This window comes from Eleutherodactylus coqui, chromosome 4, assembly GCF_035609145.1.
Source record: "Eleutherodactylus coqui strain aEleCoq1 chromosome 4, aEleCoq1.hap1, whole genome shotgun sequence".
Lineage (NCBI taxonomy): Eukaryota > Metazoa > Chordata > Amphibia > Anura > Eleutherodactylidae > Eleutherodactylus > Eleutherodactylus coqui.
This window is the reverse complement of record NC_089840.1, coordinates 113,813,703-113,837,535: the sequence shown is the minus strand read 5'-3', so window position 1 is coordinate 113,837,535 and position 23,833 is coordinate 113,813,703. Positions and strand designations below refer to the sequence as shown.

Below are 23,833 nucleotides of genomic sequence, written 5' to 3'. Positions count from 1 at the left end.
TTTTATTTTTCCATCGACGTACTTGAGCGAGGGCTCATTTTTTGCAGGATGTCCTGTAGATTACGTTCGTACTAACTTAGAATACATGAGACTTTTGATCGCTTTTTATTGCATTTTTCTGGGAGTCAGCGTGATTTGAAAAAGTGCATTTGTGGAGTTCTTTATTATTATTTTTTTGAACTACGTTCACTATACGGGGTAAATAATGCACTACTTTGATAGATCGGACATTTATGGACACAGTGATACCAAATATGTATTTTTCTTTTATGATTTAGATTTTTTTATTATAGATATGGCAAAAGGAGGGTGATTTTAACTTTCATTAGTTTTGTTGTTTTTTTTAAGTGTGAAAAAGTCGTGAAAAAGAAAAAAAAAATACTATTTGGTATTGGCATAATCGTACTGGCCTGTAGAATCACTTCAATACATTATTTATACTGCTCAGAGAATGCAGTGGAAAATAAAAGTAAAAAACATGCCAGAATTACAGATTTTGTTAATCTTGCCACTAGAAAAAAATGGAATAAAAAGCGAACACAATTTTACATGTTCCAAAAAATTAGATAAATGAAGACGAGTTTATCCTGCAAAAAACAAGGCCTTCTAGAGCTCTAGTAATGGGAAAATAACATTAATACGGCTCTTGGAATGTGGTGACACAAAAGCAAACCTTTTAAGAAAAAAAAATGTTTTAAAATGTACAAAAATAGCAAAACCTAAAAAAACTATAAACTTGGTATCGCCGGAATCGTGTTGACTCAGAGAATAATGTTATCATGTTATTTATTCTGCACACTGATTGCCGTAAAAATGAAATCAAAAAACCAAATGGCAGAATTAATTTTTTTTACAAAAGTTATGCAATACATTATATATACCAAAAATGATGGCATCAAAAAGTACAACTTGTCCTGCAAAAAACAAGCCCTCATATGGCTGTTTCAATGGAAAAATGAAGAAGTTATGGCTCTTGGAACGCGACTGGAAAATGAGTTGGAATTAAACGATTAGACCATTTAAAAAAACTGCCCTGGTGGGTCTGACAGGGTGGTAAGAAACCCGCCACTCAAGGGGTTAATAGAGGGACCTGGGAGCCTGAGATGCAGCCATGCATGCTGCCCCTGCCCTTCCCTATCCGTTTCTGTGGTGTTTATATAACTTTCTGATGTTTTCTGGTGTTTCACAAGTCATCACCTATGTGGAGCATCAGTCCCATACAAAAATGCTCGAGTCCCCCATTGACTTCAATGGGGTTCCTTACTCGAAATGAGTTCTCAAGCATTACGAAAAGTTCGACTCGAACAACAAGCACCCGAGCATTTTAGTGCTCGCTCATCTCTATACAATACCAAATTACATAGTGGGTTTTTTTCCATACTATTAAAATATCTTTGAAAAAAATACTATTATTTTCTGCTGCCGTGACTTTTATTTTTCTATTGACATACTTATGCGAGGGCTAATTTTTTGCAGGATGTCCTGTATTTTCTATTGGTACTATTTTGGAGTACATATGACTTTTTGATTTTTATTACACTTTTCCTTGGAGATGGGGGGACCAAAAAAAGCACAATTCTGGCATCCATGTTTTTTTAATGACAACATTCACCATGCGGGATAAACAATGCATTACTTTGATAGGTCGGACTTTTAGGAACGCTGTGATATCAAATATGCTTTTTTTTCTTTTGTTAGAACTATGGGAAAAGGTTTTGTTTTTTTATTTTTAACAAAACTTCATTGTATGGAGCAGGAACAATCCCTGATCTCCCTCCATGTAAACCCTGAACCTCCATGACTTAAATGTACATCCTAGATCATTAAGGGGTTAATAAACACCCATACAACTCTGAATTCTGATTATATAGAAGAACAAGGCTTGTAGGCCATAATGGCTGTTGATTTTTATATGTGTATTTTATTTATGGTACGTTTTTCTGTTTTAGGAACTCTTTTTCTACCTATTATTTAACCCCTTGAGTGGCACGCCCGGAAATTTTCCGGGACCAGCTCCACTGCTCATAGCAACATAGCCCGGAAGATTTCCGGGCTCTGTATCACTATGGGAGCTGCAGAGCACAATGCCACAAGCTGTGACAGTGTGCTCTGCCTGCACAGACCCACAGAGAACAAAGCAAGGGCTTTGAAAAACCAGCAGAAGATATTGCCGACATGCCGGCAATCTACTGCACTGGTTTGTTTACAGGTTGCCATAGAGACCATCGGCTTGTCAGAAGCAAGCCGATGGTCTCTGTGGCAGGGAGAGCTGGTTGTTAGCTGTCAGAGGACAGCTAGGTACTAGCTCTTACAGCAGAGATCAGATAAAACCTCCGATCTCTGCTGTGTTAACCCTTTACATGCTGCAGTCTATGTGACTGCAGCATGTAAAGGGCTGTCACCATCGGACCCCCGGAATGTGATCAGGGGTCCTGATGGGTCCCTGTGGAAGTCCCCTAAAGGGACAAAAAAATAAATAAAAAGCAAAAAAAAAAGTAAAAAAATAATAAAAAAAATAATAAAAACACTTGTCTCCCTTTACTTTGTAAAAAATCAAAAATATAATCACACATGTGGTATCCATGCGTCGTAATGACCCAGAGAAGGAAGTTAATACATTATTTAACCCCTTAATGACATGGCCCCTTTTTTTCTTTTTTCCCCATTTCTTTTTTTCCTCCCCCCTGTTTAAAAAATCACAACTTGTCCCGCAAAAAACAAGCCCTTATATGGCCATGTCAATAGAAAAATGAAAAAGTTATGGCTCTTGAGACGCAACTGCAAAATTAGTTGAAATTCAATGGTTAGACCATTTTAAAAAAACTGCCCTGGTGGGCACGACAGGGTGGTAGGAAACCTGCCACTCAAAGGGTTAAAGGGGTTGTACACTATTAGTGGCCCATCCATACGATAATCCATCAATAGCATATAGGCAGGTGTCTATACCCCAGGACCCCTGCTGATCATTTATTTAACAGATAACTGTGCTCGTGCACTGAGCTGATTTCTGCAGGAAGTACAGCTTTGTTTCCACTGCAGCCGCCAGACTTGGTATTACAGGCAAAGTTCCCTTTACGTCAATGGTAACTTTGCGTGTAATGCCAAGCCTGGCCTCTGTAGTGGGAACGAAGCTGTCTACTTCTTTCAGGAATTAGGTAAGTGCATAAACGTATTGGTCCAGAGAACAGCTGAGTGGCGGAAGTCCTGTGCATAGACCATCATTAGTGCACAACCCCCTTTAACACAAAACCTATAAGAAATCTAGAGCTCTCCACAATACCATAAGACATGTCTATATAAAGCAAAATTATTTATACTGGTGTTGGTTTGTTTCTAGGGGCTCCCACACACTTGCGTTTTTTTAACGCGATTGTCAATAGGACTTTTTAATGTTAAAAACACAATGCAACTTGCGTTTGTGGTGCGTTGCGTTTTTAACATTAGAAAGTCCCATTGACAATCTCGTTAAAAAAACGCATGTGTGTGGGAGCCCTAACTCTGCTGAAGCCCTAGCGAAACAAGCGTCAGGGTGTGATCATAACATGGTTTGTATGCCATTTCCTTATCTGTTCATTTGTTTGCGAGTTGTGACAATGGGGGATCAGTCATGTCTCAGGACCGCCATCTTTCCTCCAAAAGATAGATGGCGACACATCTGATATCACATCCAGGCTGTGGCTTTGGTATGTAGAATAAAAGGGTATATCAGCCTCTTATTGCATGAATTCAGCAGTATTCACATTGTTGTAACAGGTATCACAGTGCACATGCCAAAACAATACCTAGCCGTCTGCCAATTAATTAATGACCCTCCTACATGGGCTTCTAGTTTGCCCATGTGATGCCACCAGCTCGCTCCCACTCCAGCAGCATGTTTAGATTGCATGATTCTTGCTGAAAATCGTGAAGTTCTCGCTCACTTGTAGCGTGCATTTATTTTGGTTCCACAGTGTAATAAATAGGAATGTTTGCACCCTCCCAGATTCATGTTCAGAGATTGTGCACACAATGGAAGAGATCACACAGACAGACTGTCAGTGTAGAAAGTCTTCCTGGACTCTGTTTATTAGTAGGCGTAAAGGCATCTTATATAGCATGATGAGTTAATAGCCCTTTATGGTCCGTCAGGTAGCAATACGTGGTTGGAAATCAAAGCATGGGATTGGGTGGTCCAAATATGGTCCTTCTACATCCGATCCTGCGTGAGTTGCTGTCGACATGGACGTCCGACATCACGTGGTTTCAGGTGCAAAATCAGCGCCATCTTTCTGTGTTCGATGGAGGGGACGGGAATGAGTAATGTGTCGTCAAATGACGCCTGAGGGTTATGTGCGGGTAAAAAGTGTGCCCTGAGGTTATGAGCGTGTGTTTTTTTCTATCAAGCTGCATATTCTGACATTGCATTATGGTCGTGGGATCCACATCATTGCCTAGCAACGGTGCAGGAAAATCTGTACTGCCCATGTCCGACAGCTCGCCGACCAGACCATCCGCAGTACAGAAGAAAATGACAGGTACACGGGGTCACTTAGACCCATAGCTCAGGAGCTTTTTCTGTGCTGGAGACATGCCCAGTCAGGTGTGTCCTGATAAATGGGCAGAAAACACCCTTTTCCTGCCAAACCTTACTTTAGGTTACCCGCCATTGAGCCCCGTATACGAATTGTTCACGTCTTTTATGGATTATGATGCACATACACTTTATTCCTTGATTATTTCTATGTAATTATGAATTACGTTGAGTTTCCTCATATGTAGTTGATATTGGTATGATCTATTTTTACTGTACGGTGTCTTAGTTTTATATTTTATTGAATTAATAAAATCTTTGATCTATATATATTCATCTGTTCAGTCGGGGTCCACTCTCAAGCACTTTATATTTCCATTCTCCGTACACGGTTCTGCTTTGTACAGCTTTGATGGTATCAACCAGCACGTTCTTTGGCAGCTGGGTCTTCCTTTGCCGCTGACCACTCTAACCATTATCGATGTTTCTAAGGAATTGGCTCGCATAAAGTGGCCGAAGCATGTGAGTCTCTGTTTTATAATTTTGCCCTCCAATGAAAACTTTGGTTTGATGCGGTCTAGGACTCTTTTGTTTGTGACCTTGATGGTCCAAGGAATTTGATGGAGTGTTTCCTCCAGCATCAAAGTTCGAAAGCATCAGTCTTCCTCCAGTCTATTTTCTTCAGTGTCCAACTTTCGCAGCCGTAACTTATGATTGGGAAGATGATTGTGTTGACTATCCGGCATTTTGTTACATTGTTTATGTCTCTGTGCCTATTATTTATTAATCCTATGGATAGATTTAAAGATGTGGTCCGACTTTGCAGCCTTTTTTTTTATTGCTCCAATGTATCTAAAATAAGACCCAACTTACCAAATGCATTGATTTAAGAATATGCTATAGTTATATCTATAGCGCCTATGCAGACCTATGTGTCTCCATGGTATGCTACAAATCCTGAGAATTTAATTTAACACTGTTTCCAAAGTTGTTTCATTTTATGTAAACTGAGCCAATAAAAAAATTGGTTGCAAAGGTGTGCATAGCCTTTATCTATTTACACACACACACTTCATGCATATAGCGGCACAACAGTTCTCCTTGTGGTTGCCTGGGAGTGAATAGACTCGCTATGACATGAGTGAATTAACACTTTTATTAATACAGTGTTATCTCCCCAGGAATGAAACTCTTCAAAATATTTGACAAATTTTGTTAAAAAATTAAGCGCAGTTCAATAAATATTATGCAAGTAAAACAGTAAATTATAGAGAAAGGCAGAATCCTACAGTAGTTGCTATGTTAGCTTACTCTACCTACAAGACACACGGGTCCTGTTCACACTACCAGTTTACGCTCCCTCGAGTTTTTTGCTGCTTTTTGAAGGCAATACCAGTGTAGTTTGCACCATCGTTGTTGCTGTGGAATTAATATAAAAACGGAAACCCGATGCGAGGGCCGTGCCTGTATTGTAGGATCATCGGGATTCTTAAGCATCCCTTTCAGCTGATCCATTAAAGCTAGTGTGAACAGACCATGAAATGAGTTACCAGATAAAACACAGAGTAGCAAAGGCTTAGTCCGGTGACAGCATATTTGTGCAGCTAAGCGCTGTGTATTTGTGGAATGAACAATGCGTTTTTGTGTGCATATCAGCATATTTTACTGTACTTTTTGCGCCTGCAAAGCACACTTAATCGCACCGGTTGAAATGGCTAATTAGTTCCAGATGTGTTCTTTTTCCAGCGGAATTATACAGTGTATCACACATCTCCTTACATTTTGCATGCACATTTGTGCACCCCCTACAGTTGGGCGTAAAATCGCTACTTCTGTGAAGTGATGCTAGATGCTAGCGCGATATCTGGCGCAATATCACACTCGCTTGTGTAAAATTAGCCTTACTATGGCAGCAGAGTCCTGCAAATTCTGCTAAAATTGCAATAAGCGTTATATCTTAAATTTCTTTTTTGGAGTTTACAAAATACTCTGCAGTGACAGCCGGCATTGTGTTGACTTACGATTCATGCAGTAGAAAAAAAACATACTGAAATACTTTCAGCCATTGAGATGGAGAATTATTTTAATGAGTTTCAGATGTGTTCTTTTCCTGTGCATTTGCATTAGAAAATAGTGCCTGCTGTGTTTTGTTTTCCTGCGTGACGCAAGCGCACAGGCAAAATATGCGCTTGTGAAGGCATCCTTTGAAATCAATGGGTTCTATTTTCTGCGTATAGCATGTGCAAAATTTCCGTTTGCAAATACGCCTATGTGAAACAGGCTTTAGCGTGCATTCAGACGACCGTATATTGCCTGGGTTTTCACGCCCAGCCGATATACGGCTTCTCTCTCTGCAGGGGCAGGAGGCTGGAAGATCCGGGAGCAGTGCTCTGAGCTCCCGCCCCTCTCTGCCACCTCTCCGCCCCTCTGCACTATTTGCAATTAGAGGAGGCGGAACAGGGGTGGGGCTAAATTCCAGGAATTAGCTCCGCCCCATCCCCCCTCTCCTCATTGAAAATAGTGCAGGGGGGCGGAGAGGAGGCAGAGAGGGGGCGGGAGCTCAGAGCCCTGCTCCCGGCTCTTCCAGCGTCCTCCCCCTGCAGAGAGAGGAGCCGTATATCAACCGGGCGTGAAAACCCAGCCGATATACGGTCGTCTGAATGCACCCTTAGTGTAATCTGAGAGTGGTTTCACATGCAGGGTTTACTTTCTTTTTTTACTCTTTGAGGACCAAGGGACATTTTTGTCCCATAGTTTTAAAAACTGTTAAGAATAGGGTCAAAATTGCAGCAACCAGAGGGTAGCTGAATGTCAATAGGGAGTTATGATATGCACTACAGTGTTGTTGTTTTTTTCTTTCTTTTTCTGGCATTTTACCCCTTACGCATACATTTATTTAGTTTGTTGTGTGTGTGGCTTTTCATATCGTAAAATGCTTTTTTCCCCAGGTGTTGTCCGTAGACTTTTCTATAAAAGCAAAACAAAAAAGCCTGCAAAAATGCGTGACATTCATGGTGTTTTTAGAAGCATTAAAAAAAAGCTGCAAAAAACGGCATGAATGAAGCCTAATAACGTGAATGTCAACACTATGCAAGAAGAGCATTAAAGTAAGGAATATTTTCACATACGTTATGGTTTAGCCAGAATACAACCAGACAGTGTTAATGTGACAATCAAATACAGCTTGGTCTTCCTTCTCTCTACTTCATAAACGCCCCGCTGCTTCGGGAAATGTGGCAGTATAATGTCAATGCAAAAGACATTCCCAGAACCTGCAAAGAAAGCAGACATCAATAGTTCACTTTAATAGATATTCAATAAAGTTCTGTTCACACTGGTGTCATGGCTGCATTTCAGCAAGAAAAGTACTGTCAAAAGTGATAGACCAACTCCTTCCCCTCCCCCCACTACCACCAGCCGCTCCCCTGATGGAGGTTTACTACAACTGTGATCAGAGTAAGCTGACATGTTAACGATGACAAGATTGTTACCATAATCCTAATGATTCAGGTGTCGCATATGTGACTGATGCTGTAGATGTGGAAACCATCAGCAGGATGACAATGACACACCTGTCGATTTTGGCTGTATATGCTGTAACCCTGAGTGTATTGAACCTGTCTGGTAAAATACAGGTCGCTTGGCCTCCGAAATGATACCTGGAACCCAGTGCTTCCATTTGCCTGGCAGGAGTCAAATGCACTTTTCAGCTAATGCAGCAATGAGGAGGCTATTTTTGTCAAATATCCAATTAGCTGGGACTCTGAATTCTAGTTTTTTGGAATGTAAGTGTTATAATTTATTCCATTCCCCTTTGGTTTAAACCACATGCCATACTGATGAGGGTGCTGCACCGCACTTCCCGACAAATACACTCATTGTCCAAAAAATCCTAACTTTGCTGTGGAGTGGCACACTGCCCCCTGCTGGTGTGATGGTCTGGGGGACCATTGCATACAACAGTCAGTCAACCCTAGTAGTGGTACGAGGGACATTGACCGCTCAGTGATATGTTCAGGACATCCTGCAGCCACATGTGTTTCTGTAATGGCGTCCTCCAAGAGGCAGTAGGATAATGCTTGGCTGCACGCACAAGGGGGTCACAGGAATGTCTCCACAACATTGTCACACTTCCATGGCTGCCTGATCACGAGCTTTATCGCCAATAGGCCATGTATGGGACCATCTTGGGCACCAACTACGAGAGTCTACGAGTTTGCATGATCTAGTGGTTCAGTTACAGCAAATGTCGAGCGACATACCGCAGGCTATCATACGGAACCTGTATGCCACTATGTCCGCCCGTATCACATCTTACATCCAAGCTAGAGGTGGTACAACTGGATATTAGAGCCTCCATGCCCACCCGTATCACATCTTTTATCCAAGCTAGAGGTGATACGGGCAGACATGGGGACTAGAGCCTCCATGTCTGCCCGTATCACATCTTGCATCCAAGCTAGAGACGATACATTAGGGTACTAGAGCCTCCGTGCCTGCTTGTATCACATCTTGTATCCAAGCTAGAGGCAGTACAACAGGGTACTAGAGCCTCCATGCCCACCATATCACATTTTACATCCATGCTAGAGGCGGTACAGCAGGGTGCTAGAGCCTCCATGCTCACCTGTATCACATCTTACATCCACGCTAGAGGCGGTACAACAGGGTACTGGAGCCACCCTTTAAGGGGTCAGTTTTCAGCAATGAATTATCCTCTTCCTCTAATATTGTAATCACTGTTGTATATCAATGTTACAATCACACAGAGAACGTTTCATTCGATTCCGACAACTTCTAGGGGAGGGATGTTATTTGACCATGAGTGTATGTCGGTGAGCAAGGCTTAAGATTTATGTGAAACACGACTCAATCTGGAGTTGTTTTAAGACAATGGGATATTTATTAACACATCCTCTTGATTAGTATTGCGTATATTGCAATGGGGGGTGAGACTGGTGCACCATATGTACACTACTCTATTGAGAATGCCCCACAGTTTGTTTGAGGCTACATTTTCTGGATATGGTTTTCTGTTCACCCAAACTGACTAAAGAGACATATAAAAAAAAGCAAGCAGCACTATGTGAACTCGCCCCAACACACACTGCTGATATTGACGATGACTTACCTCTATAATAGAAGTACAGATGGTAGCTATTCCGATATAAAGAAAATTGTTTTCAAACCATGATTTGAAGTACGTATAGCAACCCTGTTGAAAAAAAGGAAGTTTCTCATTGTTGGAGGAATGATATCATCCTGTCCTCAGCTTGACCACTGACGGCTTTGCTTGGCTTCTTTCCGAAGGCCATATAGTTGTTTGTTGACTACAACATTTAAGCAGTTAACGGCTGCAATTAGAGGGAAATTCTATTGTGGCTGTTGGCAGTGGTTAAAAACTGCCAGCTTTGGGACTCGGGCCCACTGCATGACTATACATACGTTAAGTGGTGAGGAAGGGGTAAACAGATCAGATATTGGTGGCATATTTTCATGTTATACTATCAATATTTTAAGTGAGAAAGCCGCTTTAAATCAGAACCTGTACTGTACATAGTTTAAACAATTACATTTACTAAATAAGTTAAAGGGGTTTTCAGACTATTTTTATGGATGACGAATAGAAGTCTATGGGAGCTTCCAGCGTATTTCTGCCAAAGATAGGGAAAGACCTATCTTTTGACGCGGCATATAAAATCGGAGACCGAAAAAGATCGCCAATGTGTTATTTTTCTCGGAGCGTTCATCTGAATGAATACATTGGAATCCAAAGCTTCGGGTGGTCGCTATTTTCAGACAATTTTTTGATGTGGCTAAATAGCTGCTTATATATGGTCGTGTGAATAAGGCCTAAGGGTGGTTTCACATCTGTGCTCAGGGTTCCTCTTTTCTGCTCCGTTCGTCTCTGGACTGAACTGAACTGCGCTGGATGGAGCCCCTCAACTATAATGGGGTCCGTCTGCTTTCCGCCCAGCTGCCTGGCTTTTGGACAGAAGAAAAAGCGCTACTTTTTCCTTCCGGTATTTTGAACCAGATCTGTGACGGAACCTCCAACCAGTGGTTCCAACGCAGATGAGAAACTGGCCCATTAATTGACTCTAAAATATAGAACTCAGGATGCAAATTTTAATCTGAGTAGGTCCATAGCATGTTCACTCTAGCACTACTCTTCACTGCCCATTTTGGATTCCCTTTTCCCTCTGTGTTTACTGGTATAGCCTTATTACAGATATATTGTCTTTTAGACTCTTGTTCTTGTAAGCCAAATATTTGAACCTCCTTTTTGCGCATATTTCTTACATCTTTAAATGCAGTTTCTTTTTTGCAATTCACTTTTTCTTCCTTGCAACATGATGGAGGAATGTTCTCATCCCAGTCTGATGATCCATTGATTCCACAGCATTGGAACTAGGAAAAGTATTGCATAGAGTTATACAAGTTCTTGTAGGTTTTAGTCACATTAATATGTCAGCACAAACTATAAGGCCGCCTGTACACGGGCGGGGCAGATTCTTGCGAGGAGATTTCTACCGCGGGAGATCATTTAAAGTCACCACGATAGGTTCATCGTGAAAAATCACAGCATGCCGCCATTTTTAGACGCGTGGATTTTCCACTTGTCTACGTCAGGCTGCGCTTTCCATAATTATCCTATGAAAAGCGTTTCAAGCTTGATCCTCGTGTGCTTTATCACCGTGGATCACGCTATAAACGATCGCCCGTGGACAGCCAGCCTAAATATAGTTGAAGTTATACTAAAATTCTATACAGTCTAAATGCAATGGAAGAATATTATCAGAAAGGACCTGTAGATGGCAGTATTGTAAAATGTTTATCTTAATATCTTAAATCCACTTCCTTTATTCCTATACGTCAGATATACACAGTACTGGCAAAAGTAAGTAGACGTACTCCAATACTACTGTCACGAATATGGAATGCATCCTCCATGAGTTGGATCCCAGCTGAATCGGACATTTATGTCATATGTACTAGAGATGTCTGTAGTCAGAATAGGGTACTCAATAGGAGAATATTGAAAAAAGTGTCTTCCGCAAACTGTGCCAATCTTGTCCATGGACTATGTCTGTAGTATAAGGGACCTTTCACACAGGATGGAATTGTCCACAGGACACAGCGCAGATGCAGATTTTGTCAGTTAAACCAGCTTCACATAGGCGCAGTTGCGAGCATATTTGCACACACAAAATTTGTGCACGCAATACGCAGTGAATAGAACCTATTGATTTAAATGGCTTTGTTCACATGCGTGTATTATTCCTGCGCATTTCAATTACACAAAAACATACAGCATCCTTTCTTTTCCTGCGCATTTGTGTATCAAAGTCCCCATAGATGTCAATGGTAACGCTGACATGAATGCGCACGCGCAACTGTGTAGTTGTGCAGGAGAAGAACACATCTTGGACTCAGACTAATTAGCCATTTCAATGGCTTTTGCGCACACAAATACACATGCCTTCCATGTGCAAAAAACATATGCCTATGTTCACACAAAAAAAAAAAAACGATGTTCGTTGCAAATGCAATGCTGCAATGTTCGTTACAAATACATAGTGTGATATTGCTGCTGGACCCATTGAGAACAATAGGCAATGCGAGGGCACGCGTAAAGATAGGATGTGCCATGATTTGCTTCTCGCATTGCAATGCGATGTGGGGGAAAAGTTGCTCATGTGTATGACCCCATTCATATTCGTGCGAAATTTGTGCATCTCACAATGCACGAATCTCATGCAATTTTCTCAACCATGTAAAAATGGCCTGAGGGCTCCTTCACACAAGGGAATTTGTGCAGCTAAGTTATAAAGACAAAAAAACATGACTATTAGAACCAATGGCTTCCAATGGAAACATTTAGACAAAGGAATATTAGCCGTGCAAAATTGCACATAAAAAGATACATCAGCTACTGAAATTCCCTGGTGTGTGAAAATATAGGTCCTGACCTATCTTTGGTACGCAAAGCGCAGCAGCCTTCATAGACTCCTATGTGAGACTATACGAGCCAACTGGCAAAGGGAGATGAAGGAATTCCCCAGCAGTGCAGCTGAAGAGGTTCCCCTGCAGTGCAGCTATTTTCCCCGCTGCAGGGGAATCCCTCCATCTCCTCTGCAGAGGAACCTCTCCAGCGACACTGTGGGGGAATCTCTCCAGCTGCGCTGAAATCAAGGGAGTCTCCGATGATGGAGAGAGAGAGATGATGGGAAGCCCTGGGGGAACCCCTTCATCTCCCTAGGGGTTCCCTTCATCACAGGGATGAGGAAACCCCCGGGAAAATAAAGAGAATCACCGGCAGGGATGAAGGGAGTCCCCAGAAGGGGTTCCCTTCATCACTGCCGGGGACTAACAAGAGCTTACAGCGGGACATTTAAAAAGTAAAAACTTGCCGTTCCAAGGGACTTCAGTGCTCATCAGCATTGTTTTAACACTGATACAGATTGGGACTTCATCGCAGAAAAATCGTCCATTCATGCATTCTTTTGCGCAGTTAGCCACAATTTGTTTGCGTGCAGAATTTTTGCGCAATTAGGTCCCTCATGTGAACAAGCTCTTAGTGTGAATTATATTGCATTTTTAACTTTGGAATGTGTTCGGCAGAACGTCTTATGAATTTCTTATGTTTTTTCTGCAGAATAAAATTGTAAAATTGCATAAAGAAAGAAGTGTTAGAAATTCGCACCAACAATTCTGCAAGATCTCCTTAATTCCACAGAGGAAAGCTTTTCTGCAGCGGAGTTTAATCTTGTGGTTTTGAAGTAAAGGCGCACAGATTTACAGGTGCAGAATTCAAGCACTATAGGGATAACATTGTGATGCTGAAAGGTCCATGCAGACTAATTCTTTCCTGTGTGAATGGTCTCCTCAAGTGAAATGTGCTGCGCTCCAATACCAAACAGCTAGAGATGAGCGAGCATACTCGTCCGAGCTTGATACTCGTTCGAGTATTAGGGTGTTCGAGATGCTCGTTACTCAAGACGAGCACCACGCGATGTTCGAGTCACTTTCATTTTCTTCCCTGAGAAATTTGTGCGCTTTTCTGGCCAATAGAAAGACAGGGAAGGCATTACAACTTCCCCCTGCGACGTTTAAGCCCTATACCACCCCCCTGCAGTGAGTGGCTGGCGAGATTAGGTGTCACCCGAGTATTAAAATCTGCCCGCCCGCGGCTCGCCACAGATGCATTCTGACATAGTTCAGGGAAAGTGCTGTTGGTGCCGGAGCTGCTATAGGGAGAACGTTAGGAGTTATTTTAGGCTTCAAGAACCCCAACGGTCCTTCTTAGGCCATAGAAATCGCAGATCGCACCTATGTGCGATCTGCGATTCCTGTTCTCTTCTCTATATGCGCTCAATGGGGCCGGCGGCAGCAGCGCCGACCCCATTGAGAACATATAGAAGACAAATCATTCTTCTCTGCCACAGCTGTAACAGCTGTGGCAGAGAAGAACGATGTTTGCCCATTGAATTCAATGGAGCCGGCAATACAGCAGGTTCCACTGAAAGCAATGGGCTGCCGGAGTGCGCGGGATGAATTGTCGGGAAGGGCTTAAATATATAAGCCCTTCCCTGCAATTCATCCAGAAATGTGTTAAAATAAAAATATATACCGTATATACCGGCGTATAAGGCGACGGGGCGTATAAGACGACCCCCCAACTGTCACCTTATACGCCGGGAATACAGCGGAGCAAAGAATAAAAATCATTACTCACTTCCCCTGGCGTTCTGCGGCGCTGCTGCAGGCTGTCGCTCCCTCCTGGTCCCCGGCAGAGCATTGCTTTCTGGACGCAGGGCTTTAAATCCCCGCCTCCAGAAAACACACGTGCCTTCAGCCAATCACAGCCAATGACAACACACGTGCCTTCAGCCAATCACAGCCAATGACAATGATGTCATTGAATGGCTGTGATTGGCTGAAGGCAGGTGTGTTTTCTGGAGGCGGGGATTTAAAGCCCTGCGTCCAGAAAGCAATGCTCTGCTGGGGACCAGGAGGGAGCGACAGCCTGCAGCAGCACCGCAGAACGCCGGGGGAAGTGAGTAATGATTTTTATTCTTTGCTCCGCTGTATTCCCGGCGTATAAGGTGACAGTTGGGGGGTCGTCTTATACGCCGGTATACACGGTATATATTTTTATTTTTACACATTTCTGGATGAATTGCAGGGAAGGGCTTCTATATTTAAGCCCTTCCCAACAATTCATCCCACGCACGCCGGCATCCCATTGCTTTCAGTGGAACCTGCTGTATTGCCGGCTCCATTGAATTCAGAGCAGTTAGACTATGGAACTCTCTACCGGAGGAAGTGGTGATGGCAAAATCGATAGAGGAGTTTAAAAGGGGACTTGATGTCTTTCTGGAGAAGAAGTATATTACAGGATATAAATATTAGGTTAAGTGTCAATCCTGGTATACAGGCAAGTAGGAACTATTAGGGGTTGATCCAGAGAACAGTCTGATTGCCATTAGGGAGTCGGGAAGGAATTTTTCCCCCAAAAGGGCTAATTGGCTTCTGGCCTTGGGGTTTTTTGCCTTCCTCTGGATCAACACAGTAGGATAGACAGGCTGGACTAGATGGACAATGTCTTCATTCGGCCTTACATACTATGTTACTATGTTACTATGTTAACATCGTTCTTCTCTGCCACAGCTGTTACAGCTGTGACAGAGGAGAATGATCTTTATGCTGACAGTGCGGGGGGGGCACTCTTGCTGCTATTGTGGCTTAATAGTGGGACCTGGGAACTTGAGATGCAGCCCAACATGTAGCCCCTCGCCTGCCCTATCCGTTTATGTGTCGTTCCCATCACTTTCTTGAATTGCCCCGATTTTCACAAATGAAAACCTTAGCGAGCATCGGCGATATACAAAAATGCTCGGGTCGCCCATTGACTTCAATGGGGTTCGTTACTCGAAACGAACCCTCGAGCACCGCGAAAATTTCGTCCCGAGTAACGAGCACCCGAGCATTTTGGTGCTCGCTCATCTCTACAAACAGCCCATGGACAAGTGTAGTTTGTGGGGGTAAAAAAAAAAAGATTTTTTTTCTAATCCCTGACAACCTATTTAAAGTAATTTCCTTTGAAATTGAGAGCAATAAAGCACATGAATGATTTTGAAATGTTCTTTCTGTGTGGATGAATGAGCGGACTACATGTTCATATATTTGGTTTTCTCATAGTGTTGCTACAAGGAAGGACAAGTGGGACCTGAGCATGATTAAGACATGACCCTAGTGAATGCTGTGGTTTTAATAAGCCGCAGTATGCGTTATAACAGAGGTCTCCAACTTGAGGCGCTTCAGCTATTGCACAACTTCAAACTCAGCTCAGCATGTTGAGAGTTCTAGTTTTGCAAGAGCTGGAACGACAGATTGAAGACAATGGCTTTAAAAATAGAGCAGTCATCTTACTTCAGCCATTGACTAGGCTTTTAACAAAAGTCACGGCCTATTATTTCCACCTCATACATGAATCAGACTGTAACTTTATATATATTTGTACATGTAATAATGCATACTCACTCTCCGCTGTAAATCATCCCACACGGTGGAATTATCTCTTTTTTGTTTATGATCTTCAAAACTGATTGTTAGCTGTTCTGTTATGTAAGGATCTATCTAGAATAGAAAAACATGGTTAGTAACATTTGAGGACCTAGATGGATGGCTGGTGGAAGAAAAGGGAATTCAAGAAAAATAGCATGTGCATAACAATAAGGGAGTAAATGTAGTAGTTGTGCCCAGACCTTGGTGTCTGTGGCTTTTCTGCTATATAGGAGGTTATTCATGTTGAGCTTCATGGCTGATACGTTGCATACACTTTTTTTCAGTGCAATAACATGCAGCCTTACACTATTGCCTCACCTGAAAAAAATGTATTCTTGACATATTCCAAATTGTAGCATATATTTTGTCATTAAAAAGAATAGAATATTTTAAAGATATGTTCCAATGTATTTTAGAGACCTGATTTTAATGCATAACTCAGTATAAGGCTATGTGCAGCCTACCTATTTAGCTCCTAAACAAACGACCATGATTTTGTCCCGTTTTTCTGGCATGAAAATCACGCTGTAAATCTGGATGAAACAAAACCATTGATTTCAATGGCTTCATTTTGACTAGTGGGATTCTTGCTCGTTAATACTACATATGAGAAAAGATAGAAACACTAGATAGGGCAACACCTATCCTTCTGCTTTCTTTTACCTGTGCACAATAGCGTGAAATTTTAACGGTTAAAAAAATAAAAGAATTTTACCTTGTTCATGTGCAAATAGCAGCGAGCGTATTTGCGCATGTGCTAATCTGTTTTAGCCCTTCTGCTGTGAATTTTTATTCCGTAATTGTTATCTGCAAAAGTGGAAGAGAAATCTACACCAAAATTCCCTTGTTAGGGTTCCTTCACATGGGCATATACTCAAATGCGCAATAAGGTCCAGATGTGTTCTTTTCCCCGAGGTTTTACGCTGCACAAAATAGAGTGTTCTATTTTTTTTTTCACACGCTCAAAATAAAGGAAATATAAATGAACCAATTGAAATCAATGGGTTATATTTTCTGCTTATTGCGCACACAATTTTTGCATGTACAAATACACTTATGTGAGATAGCCCTTACATGTGGATTTTGGTGCAGATTTCCTGCTGCTGAGACATATGAACAAAGTCTAAAGAGGTATATCTATTTTATAGACTGCAATAGAGCATAGTAAAAAGGGACCTAACTGAAGTTGCTCAACCTTACATACATAAGTGCGCACCCATGTACGTGCAAAAACACGCGTGAATGCAGGTCCGTGCATTGTTTTCAATAGAGCCACGGCTGCTGGTCTGCCGGCACCCCTGCATTCTTTTTCAGGGAAGGGCTGAATTCCCTGCTGCTACACCTGCCACATCTTTAATTACCTACCTCAGCTGTCACACATGACAGCTGCTGTAGAGGATCCTGCTGCTGGCATCCCCGTCATTATATTTCAGTGAAGGGCTTTAAATATAAGCCCTTCCCTGAAAAACTAGTAAAAGTTGTGTAAAAAAATGAATACTCACCTTCCTTCAGTTGCCGGGGCTCAGCCGCGTCCTTTCTGCGCTGTCCCCGACTCTGTGGTCTGGTCCTTTGAGCAGCCGGGGATTTAAAATCCCCACCTGCTGAAAGAGCTGATTGTGATTGGCTGAGGCATTCAGCCAATCACAGGCAGCTCTCTCCCGTCACTCATTTTTTTACACTAAAACTTTAGTTTTTCAGGAAAGGGCTTATATGTAAAGCCCTTCCCTGAAAAACAATGCAGGGGTGCCGGCAGACCATTATATTCAATGGTGCCACCGGCAGCAGCCGCAGCTTTATTGGAAACAATGCGTGCATTCACTATGTTGCACGCATATCCTATCTTTGCAGGCACACGCCTGTAAAGCACAGACATGTGCACACACCATAGGAAATGCATTGGGGCTAATAGACGAGTGTTTTGCACAAAATACACACTCGTCTGCAGCCACCCTTAACGTTTACCCTTTGGATGATATAAACTTGCCCTTGGCTCTAGCGCTGCAATATTAGAGGAAAAAGGGATAAGAGGATGAGAAGAAAGTTCACTAGTAATGAATTCAGTTCACTGTGTAGCGGTGAGTGTGTGAAAGAGCAGAGTCACCTCTGGTCATTCTCATGTACGGATGCAGAAAAGTTTAACATAAGTGTTAAGCTGGGTTCACATCTGCGTTATAACCTCTGTTTAGAGGTTCCGTCGCAGATCTGGAACAAAATATCGGAAGAAATAGTGCTACGTGCAGAGCTTTTCTTTCCAGTAAAATGCCAGGCAGCTGAGCGGAAACTGAACAGACCCCATTATAGTCAATGGGGTCCGTTCGGCGCTGTGCGGTTCTTTCATAAGATGGATCCATTCAGCCAGGGGATTCCCTTTCCTGGTCCCCGAAATCAGCAGGAAAACAGAGCCCCCACCGCAGATGTGAAGGCAGCATTTTCATTTACTTTATAAAGACTTTTGCTGTATTAGGATAAGAGAACATGATAGGTAAGCAATAGTTGGGGTCCACTGCTCGGGACCCCAGACAATCAGCTATTCTGGCATCCCCTGTCTGGAAGTAAATAGCTCCAACCTCTGTGTAGTGTTCATTGCTGGTAATTGCTGGTGCAGTTCTCATTACCAATGGGAGCTATGCGTGCAATTACCAAAACTGGCCACTACACTGGGGTTTCCACTCTGAACGCTGTGTTGTGGTACTAACAGTGGGCGCATGAACAGCTATTTGGTCGGGATTCCAAATAATGGACTTCAGATGATTTACTATCCGGAGGATAGATAATCAATAGAAAATGCCTGGAAGTTTCCTTTAAACTCTGCTACATCTATATAATGGCACTTCACTTTATCATGGAGTGAGCTTGGTGTATAGTGGCAAGTACGCACAAAGTTGTTAGGAGACCATTACATTCAGAGAGCATTCTTGTTCAATCCTTCATTCTCATTTTCGGAGGAGGGTAAACCTATTACCAATAGAAGAATTCACCTGTATGACATTTAGAAGACACCACAGATAATGATATAACTCTACAAGTTGGTAGTTGTATGTAACATGATCTTCTAAATCCTATAGCTTACCTCCTTTTCATAGACAAAGAGAACGATTGCCAGTATAACTTCTATCAATAGAATCAGCAGGAGCAAAATAAAGAACTGAGATACAAAGAAACAAAAAGTTATTCTTCAACAGAAAAATTAGTAGATTAAAAAGAATCTGTCACAGGTTCATGCTGCCCAAACCACGTGAACCCCGGAGAGGTGTGCCGGTGCCCCCATGTAAGTGTTATTTTGAAAGAGTGCAGCATTTCAGAATAAACACACTTGGATGTTTGAATCAGAACGGAGCTCTTGAGTCAAAGAGGCGGGCCACAGTAACCGCTCCCTGCCCCAGTCATGTAGTCTGACTGCTCTCTCCCTATACACTAAAGGGGACAGACCTGTCAATCTATATGACCAGGGCGGGGCGAGGCCATTGCGGCCCACCTCTTTGATTCAAGAGCTCTGTTCTAATTCAAACATCCAAGTGCGTTTATTCTGAAATGTCGCAGTGTATCAGAATCAGGGACCTCTCACACAGGACGGAATATTTAGCAACAGCACTTCTGTAGAATTTTCAGCCACAAAATTGAAAATAGTAAAATCCTGCTGGCAATTCTGCATCTACGGGCTCTTTCACACAGGTTTGGTTTTAGCGCAGAATAGGCGCGTTAAAAAATTGCAGCTAAACTGCATTAAAAATCATGTGAACGGGCGATTTTTAAATTTCTTTATATTTTTCCCTGCTCTGAAGACCCGAGCTTCATGTGCGCGAAAAACATGCATTCACTGGAGCAGCATGTTGCTTATAAAAAGTGCAGCTGCTCCGGCAGGAGGGAAAGATGAAGCCCTGTGAGGTTTCAGGATTTTCCCATAGCAGGGAGAGAGAGAACGGGGCTATGAGGATCCCTGAAGGATATCCCCATAGCGCAGAGACAGAGGGGACGTGGCTACAGGGGATCCCCAAGGGATATCCCCATAGTGCAGAGAGAGGGCGGGGCTAGAGAGAGGGGGTGAGGCTTGAGGGCATCTCCCAGGGATTCCCCCATAGCAAGTAGGGTGGGGCAATGCTAAAGTGGTGGGGCTAGACGGTGGGTTTCCTCTAGCTCCATTCTCTCCCACCCGCGCTCTTGGGGGAAGCCCTCTGACCCCACCCCCCTCTTACAGGTAAGTCCAGTGCATATCTTCTCCGAGGTCCATGCTGCCTGTGGTTTTCTTTACAATTAAACAGAATCATCTTGGGGCCCATGTACGAGCATGCATCCTGTGCATACAGCACATTACTATCAGATTTACTTCTAGATTAACTTTTATTTCATTATTCACATGTAAGAGGAGCAGTCCCCGCTGTCACTGAACAGCATAAGGCCTCATTCACACGAGCGATGCGTTTTCATGATGAACGCATCGCAGATGAAAATCGCATGAATGAAGAATAGCCAAGATCAAGTTGCAGTCAAAATTCACGTTTTCTCAACCATTCACATGAGCAGCTGCACATCAGAAAACCCTCGGTTGGCATAAACCTGCGGAATTACTTCTAATTGTTAAATAGTGACAGTTGTCATGTTTTTGCAGCGTTGGATGCTAGACTCCCTCCCTCTCACTTTTTCGGCAGCTCCAATAGAAGTCTATGGGAAGCCCAAGCATATATTGGCCAAAAGATAGGGCAAGACGTATCTTTTCCAGCTGCGTCTAAAATTGTCTGCCGTATTCAGTCGCTGATGTTCTATTTTTCCCGGTGCAACGTTTTTACGTAGCTAAAAATAGGTTATCTGGATGAATGCATTGGAAACCAATGCTTAAGATGGTCGCAATTTTTTTATCGAGGCTAAAGTAGCCGCTTAAAAACGCTTGTGCACATTAAGCTTAAAGGGGTTGTCCCACGAAAGCAAGTGGGGTTCAGCACTTCTGTATGGCCATATTAATGCACTTTGTAATGTACATTGTGCATTAATTATGAGCCATACAGAAGTTATTCACTTACCTGTTCCGTTGCTAGCGTCCCCGTCGCCATGGTGCCGTCTAATTTCAGCGTCTAATCGCCCGATTAGACGCGCTTGCGCATTCCGGTCTTTTCCCTGGTGAATGGGGCCGCTCGTGCTGGAGAGCTGGTCCTCGTAGCTCCGCCCCGTCACGTGTGCCGATTCCAGCCAATCAGGAGGCTGGAATCGGCAATGGACCGCCCAGAGCCCACGGTGCACCATGGGAGAAGACCCGCTGTGCATCGTGGGTGAAGATCCCGGCGGCCATCTTAGTAAGGTAAGGAAGAAGTCGCCGCAGCGCGGGGATTTGGGTAAGTACTAAACGTTGTTTTTTTTAACACATGCATTGGGTTTGTCTCGCGCCGAACGGGGGGCCTATTGAAAAAAAAAAAACCCGTTTCGGCGCGGGACAACCCCTTTAAGGCTCAAATACAATCTGAACAGATGGCAACCCTTAGATTTCACTGGCCAGAATAAAATAATTTATACCGCAAGAAAGCCAAACAGTTTTTGGAAGGACCAACGCGCGAAAAAAAAACAGCTATTAAAACCAATGGTTTCCTATGGAAACGTTCAGATGAAGGAATTTTAGATGCCCAAAAAACATCTGAACGTTCCCGTAGGAAACCATTGCTTCTAATAGCTGCAAATTTTTTTATTCATGCGTGATTTTTGCGACCATAGGTCCCAGTGTGAACAGGCCTGGCAGCACAAAAAAGTACAGTAAGCTGCATTGAAACGCCCACAAAAACACGTGATAGTGCTCCAATCAGAATGCAATTACGTCATGGACCCACGAGCATAAATACGCCACGTTCATGTGCAGGAGCCCATAGGCTGCTTTCACATGGGACAAAATAGATGCGGATTTTGTCAATAAGTGCAGATTTTTTTTTTAAACAATCTTATTTTATTAAGTATATTACAGAATGAAAATGCAGGTTATGTTAACCCCTGAGTGCCGGCCCCATTGCCTTTTTATGTCCTAGCTAAGTGGGCTTTAATCCTTGGGGGCCGTAAAAACATGCTTTCCCTGAGGATTAAAACAACGTGGGCTGAGGACGCGACAGCTCCATGCTGACAGCTGACAGAGGTAGCCGACAACCTGGAGCTGTCATAGGGGGCTGGGAAATCCGACTACGGTCATGCGATTGGTGCTATCCACTAGATAGCGCTGATCGCATGAAAGTTAAAAAAAATGAAAAAAATTAGGGCTCCTGTCCACGGGCGTTGCAAAATCCCGCAATGAATCTCCGCCATGGGAGCCGCCGCCCGAGAGCAGGAGCCGGCAGGCGGATCTCCGCGGTCAGCCTGTCAGATTAGCTGCATGTTACGAATTGCCAGCTGCGAGCAGAGAATTGCAATGATTCTCCGCTCGTGCACGGGGGGAGTGGCACTTTCCATAGCAACACTAAGGAAAGCGTGCATTGCGTTCCCCGTGGCCGGATTATCACCGTGGGGAACACAATTCAATAATGCCAATGGACAGGCAGCCTTAGAGTTTTAGCTCCTCTCACAGATTAGAAGCATAAGTGTAGCTGAAACTACTCACCCACATCCTCTGCGATGTCCCGCGATGATCTGGTCCGAAAACGACCTTCGGACGTATTCTGCACATGTGCGCCTAAGTAAAAATGGCGACACGTGCACAGAAGACCAGATCGGCATGGGGATTTGAAATCTCCTGGCTCCCGGCTACTGAAGGGGAGGTGATAATACTCATCCCCGTCCTCTGCGATGTCCCGTGACGTTCTGGTATTCCATGACCTGAGTCATTCTCTGCGCATGTGCACCAGACGTCATACATATGTTGCCGGGAGCAGAGAGATATCACCGGGGTCTGCTGTATGCGGTTCCTGGTCCAATGGATAACAGTGATCATTTAACCCCTTAGGGACCAAGCTGTTTTGTACCTTAAGGACCAGACACTTTTTACGAATTTTACCCATGTGGTGGTTTTACTGTCCTATTTTATTTCCTTCAGCTACCAAAATTATTTTTACTTCATTTTTTTTTTCATGACATATAGGGCTATTTTTAAAATATCTATTTCACTGACTTTTTTCCCCGTTTTTTAGTTTTATTGGGGGTAAAATGCTAAAAAAATGATTTTTTTAACATTTATAGTTATTTTTTTTAATTTTGTATATTTATGCTAAAATAAAGTATGGGAATGGGTTCCTCTATTTATTTCAGACATTTTGATATATAGTATGTATGGTTTTGGTTTATAGGGCGCATATGGCGACGGTTTTGGTTGGCGTCGGCTTTGTGTTATTTTCCTTCTTTTGTATATATTGTTGTTTTCTTCTGTAATTTTTCTATTAACTGATGTATGTAATAATGTTTTTTTTTTACTATCTATGTCCTCCATGACGTCATATAAGACCTCTGGGGGACATTTGTTTTTTTTTAATTTGACACTTTTCCACTGTAGCTGGGGCATCCATACGAGCCCCAGTTACAGGGGAAAATGACCCCTGTAGTAATATTAGTCACTGGCAGAGCTGGCCAGGGTCTAGTATGACCCTCCAGCTCTGTTGTAGCAGGGAACCCCGGGGCTCCCGTAGTGAAAGTTACACCGTACTTTCACTTTCTAGTACACAGTGCTCATTGTGTACTCGTGGAAGGAAAAAGGCAGGAAGGGTTAAAAACCCCTCCTGCCTTCTCCTCCGAGTTATCAGCTGTCACTAACAGCTGATAACCCGTCCTGCCTCTAATTGATTGCAGAGCCAGGAG

The 23,833-nt window shown here is 43.0% G+C and overlaps 1 protein-coding gene across 1 annotated transcript in view; it reads right to left on the bottom strand.

Annotated features, from left to right (window-relative positions):
• Nucleotides 1–5,648: 5,648 nt before the first annotated feature.
• Nucleotides 5,649–23,833, bottom strand: part of LOC136625648 (leukocyte surface antigen CD53-like) — a 42,305-nt gene continuing 24,120 nt past the window's right edge. Inside the window, exons 4-8 of the mRNA XM_066600022.1 lie at nt 19,152–19,226; nt 16,058–16,153; nt 10,814–10,921; nt 9,642–9,725; nt 5,649–7,782 (exon numbers count right to left, since the gene is read on the bottom strand). Of these exons, the coding sequence (XP_066456119.1) occupies nt 7,711–7,782; nt 9,642–9,725; nt 10,814–10,921; nt 16,058–16,153; nt 19,152–19,226 (435 nt within the window). The 3' untranslated portion in view covers nt 5,649–7,710. The remainder of the gene's footprint in view (nt 7,783–9,641; nt 9,726–10,813; nt 10,922–16,057; nt 16,154–19,151; nt 19,227–23,833) is intronic.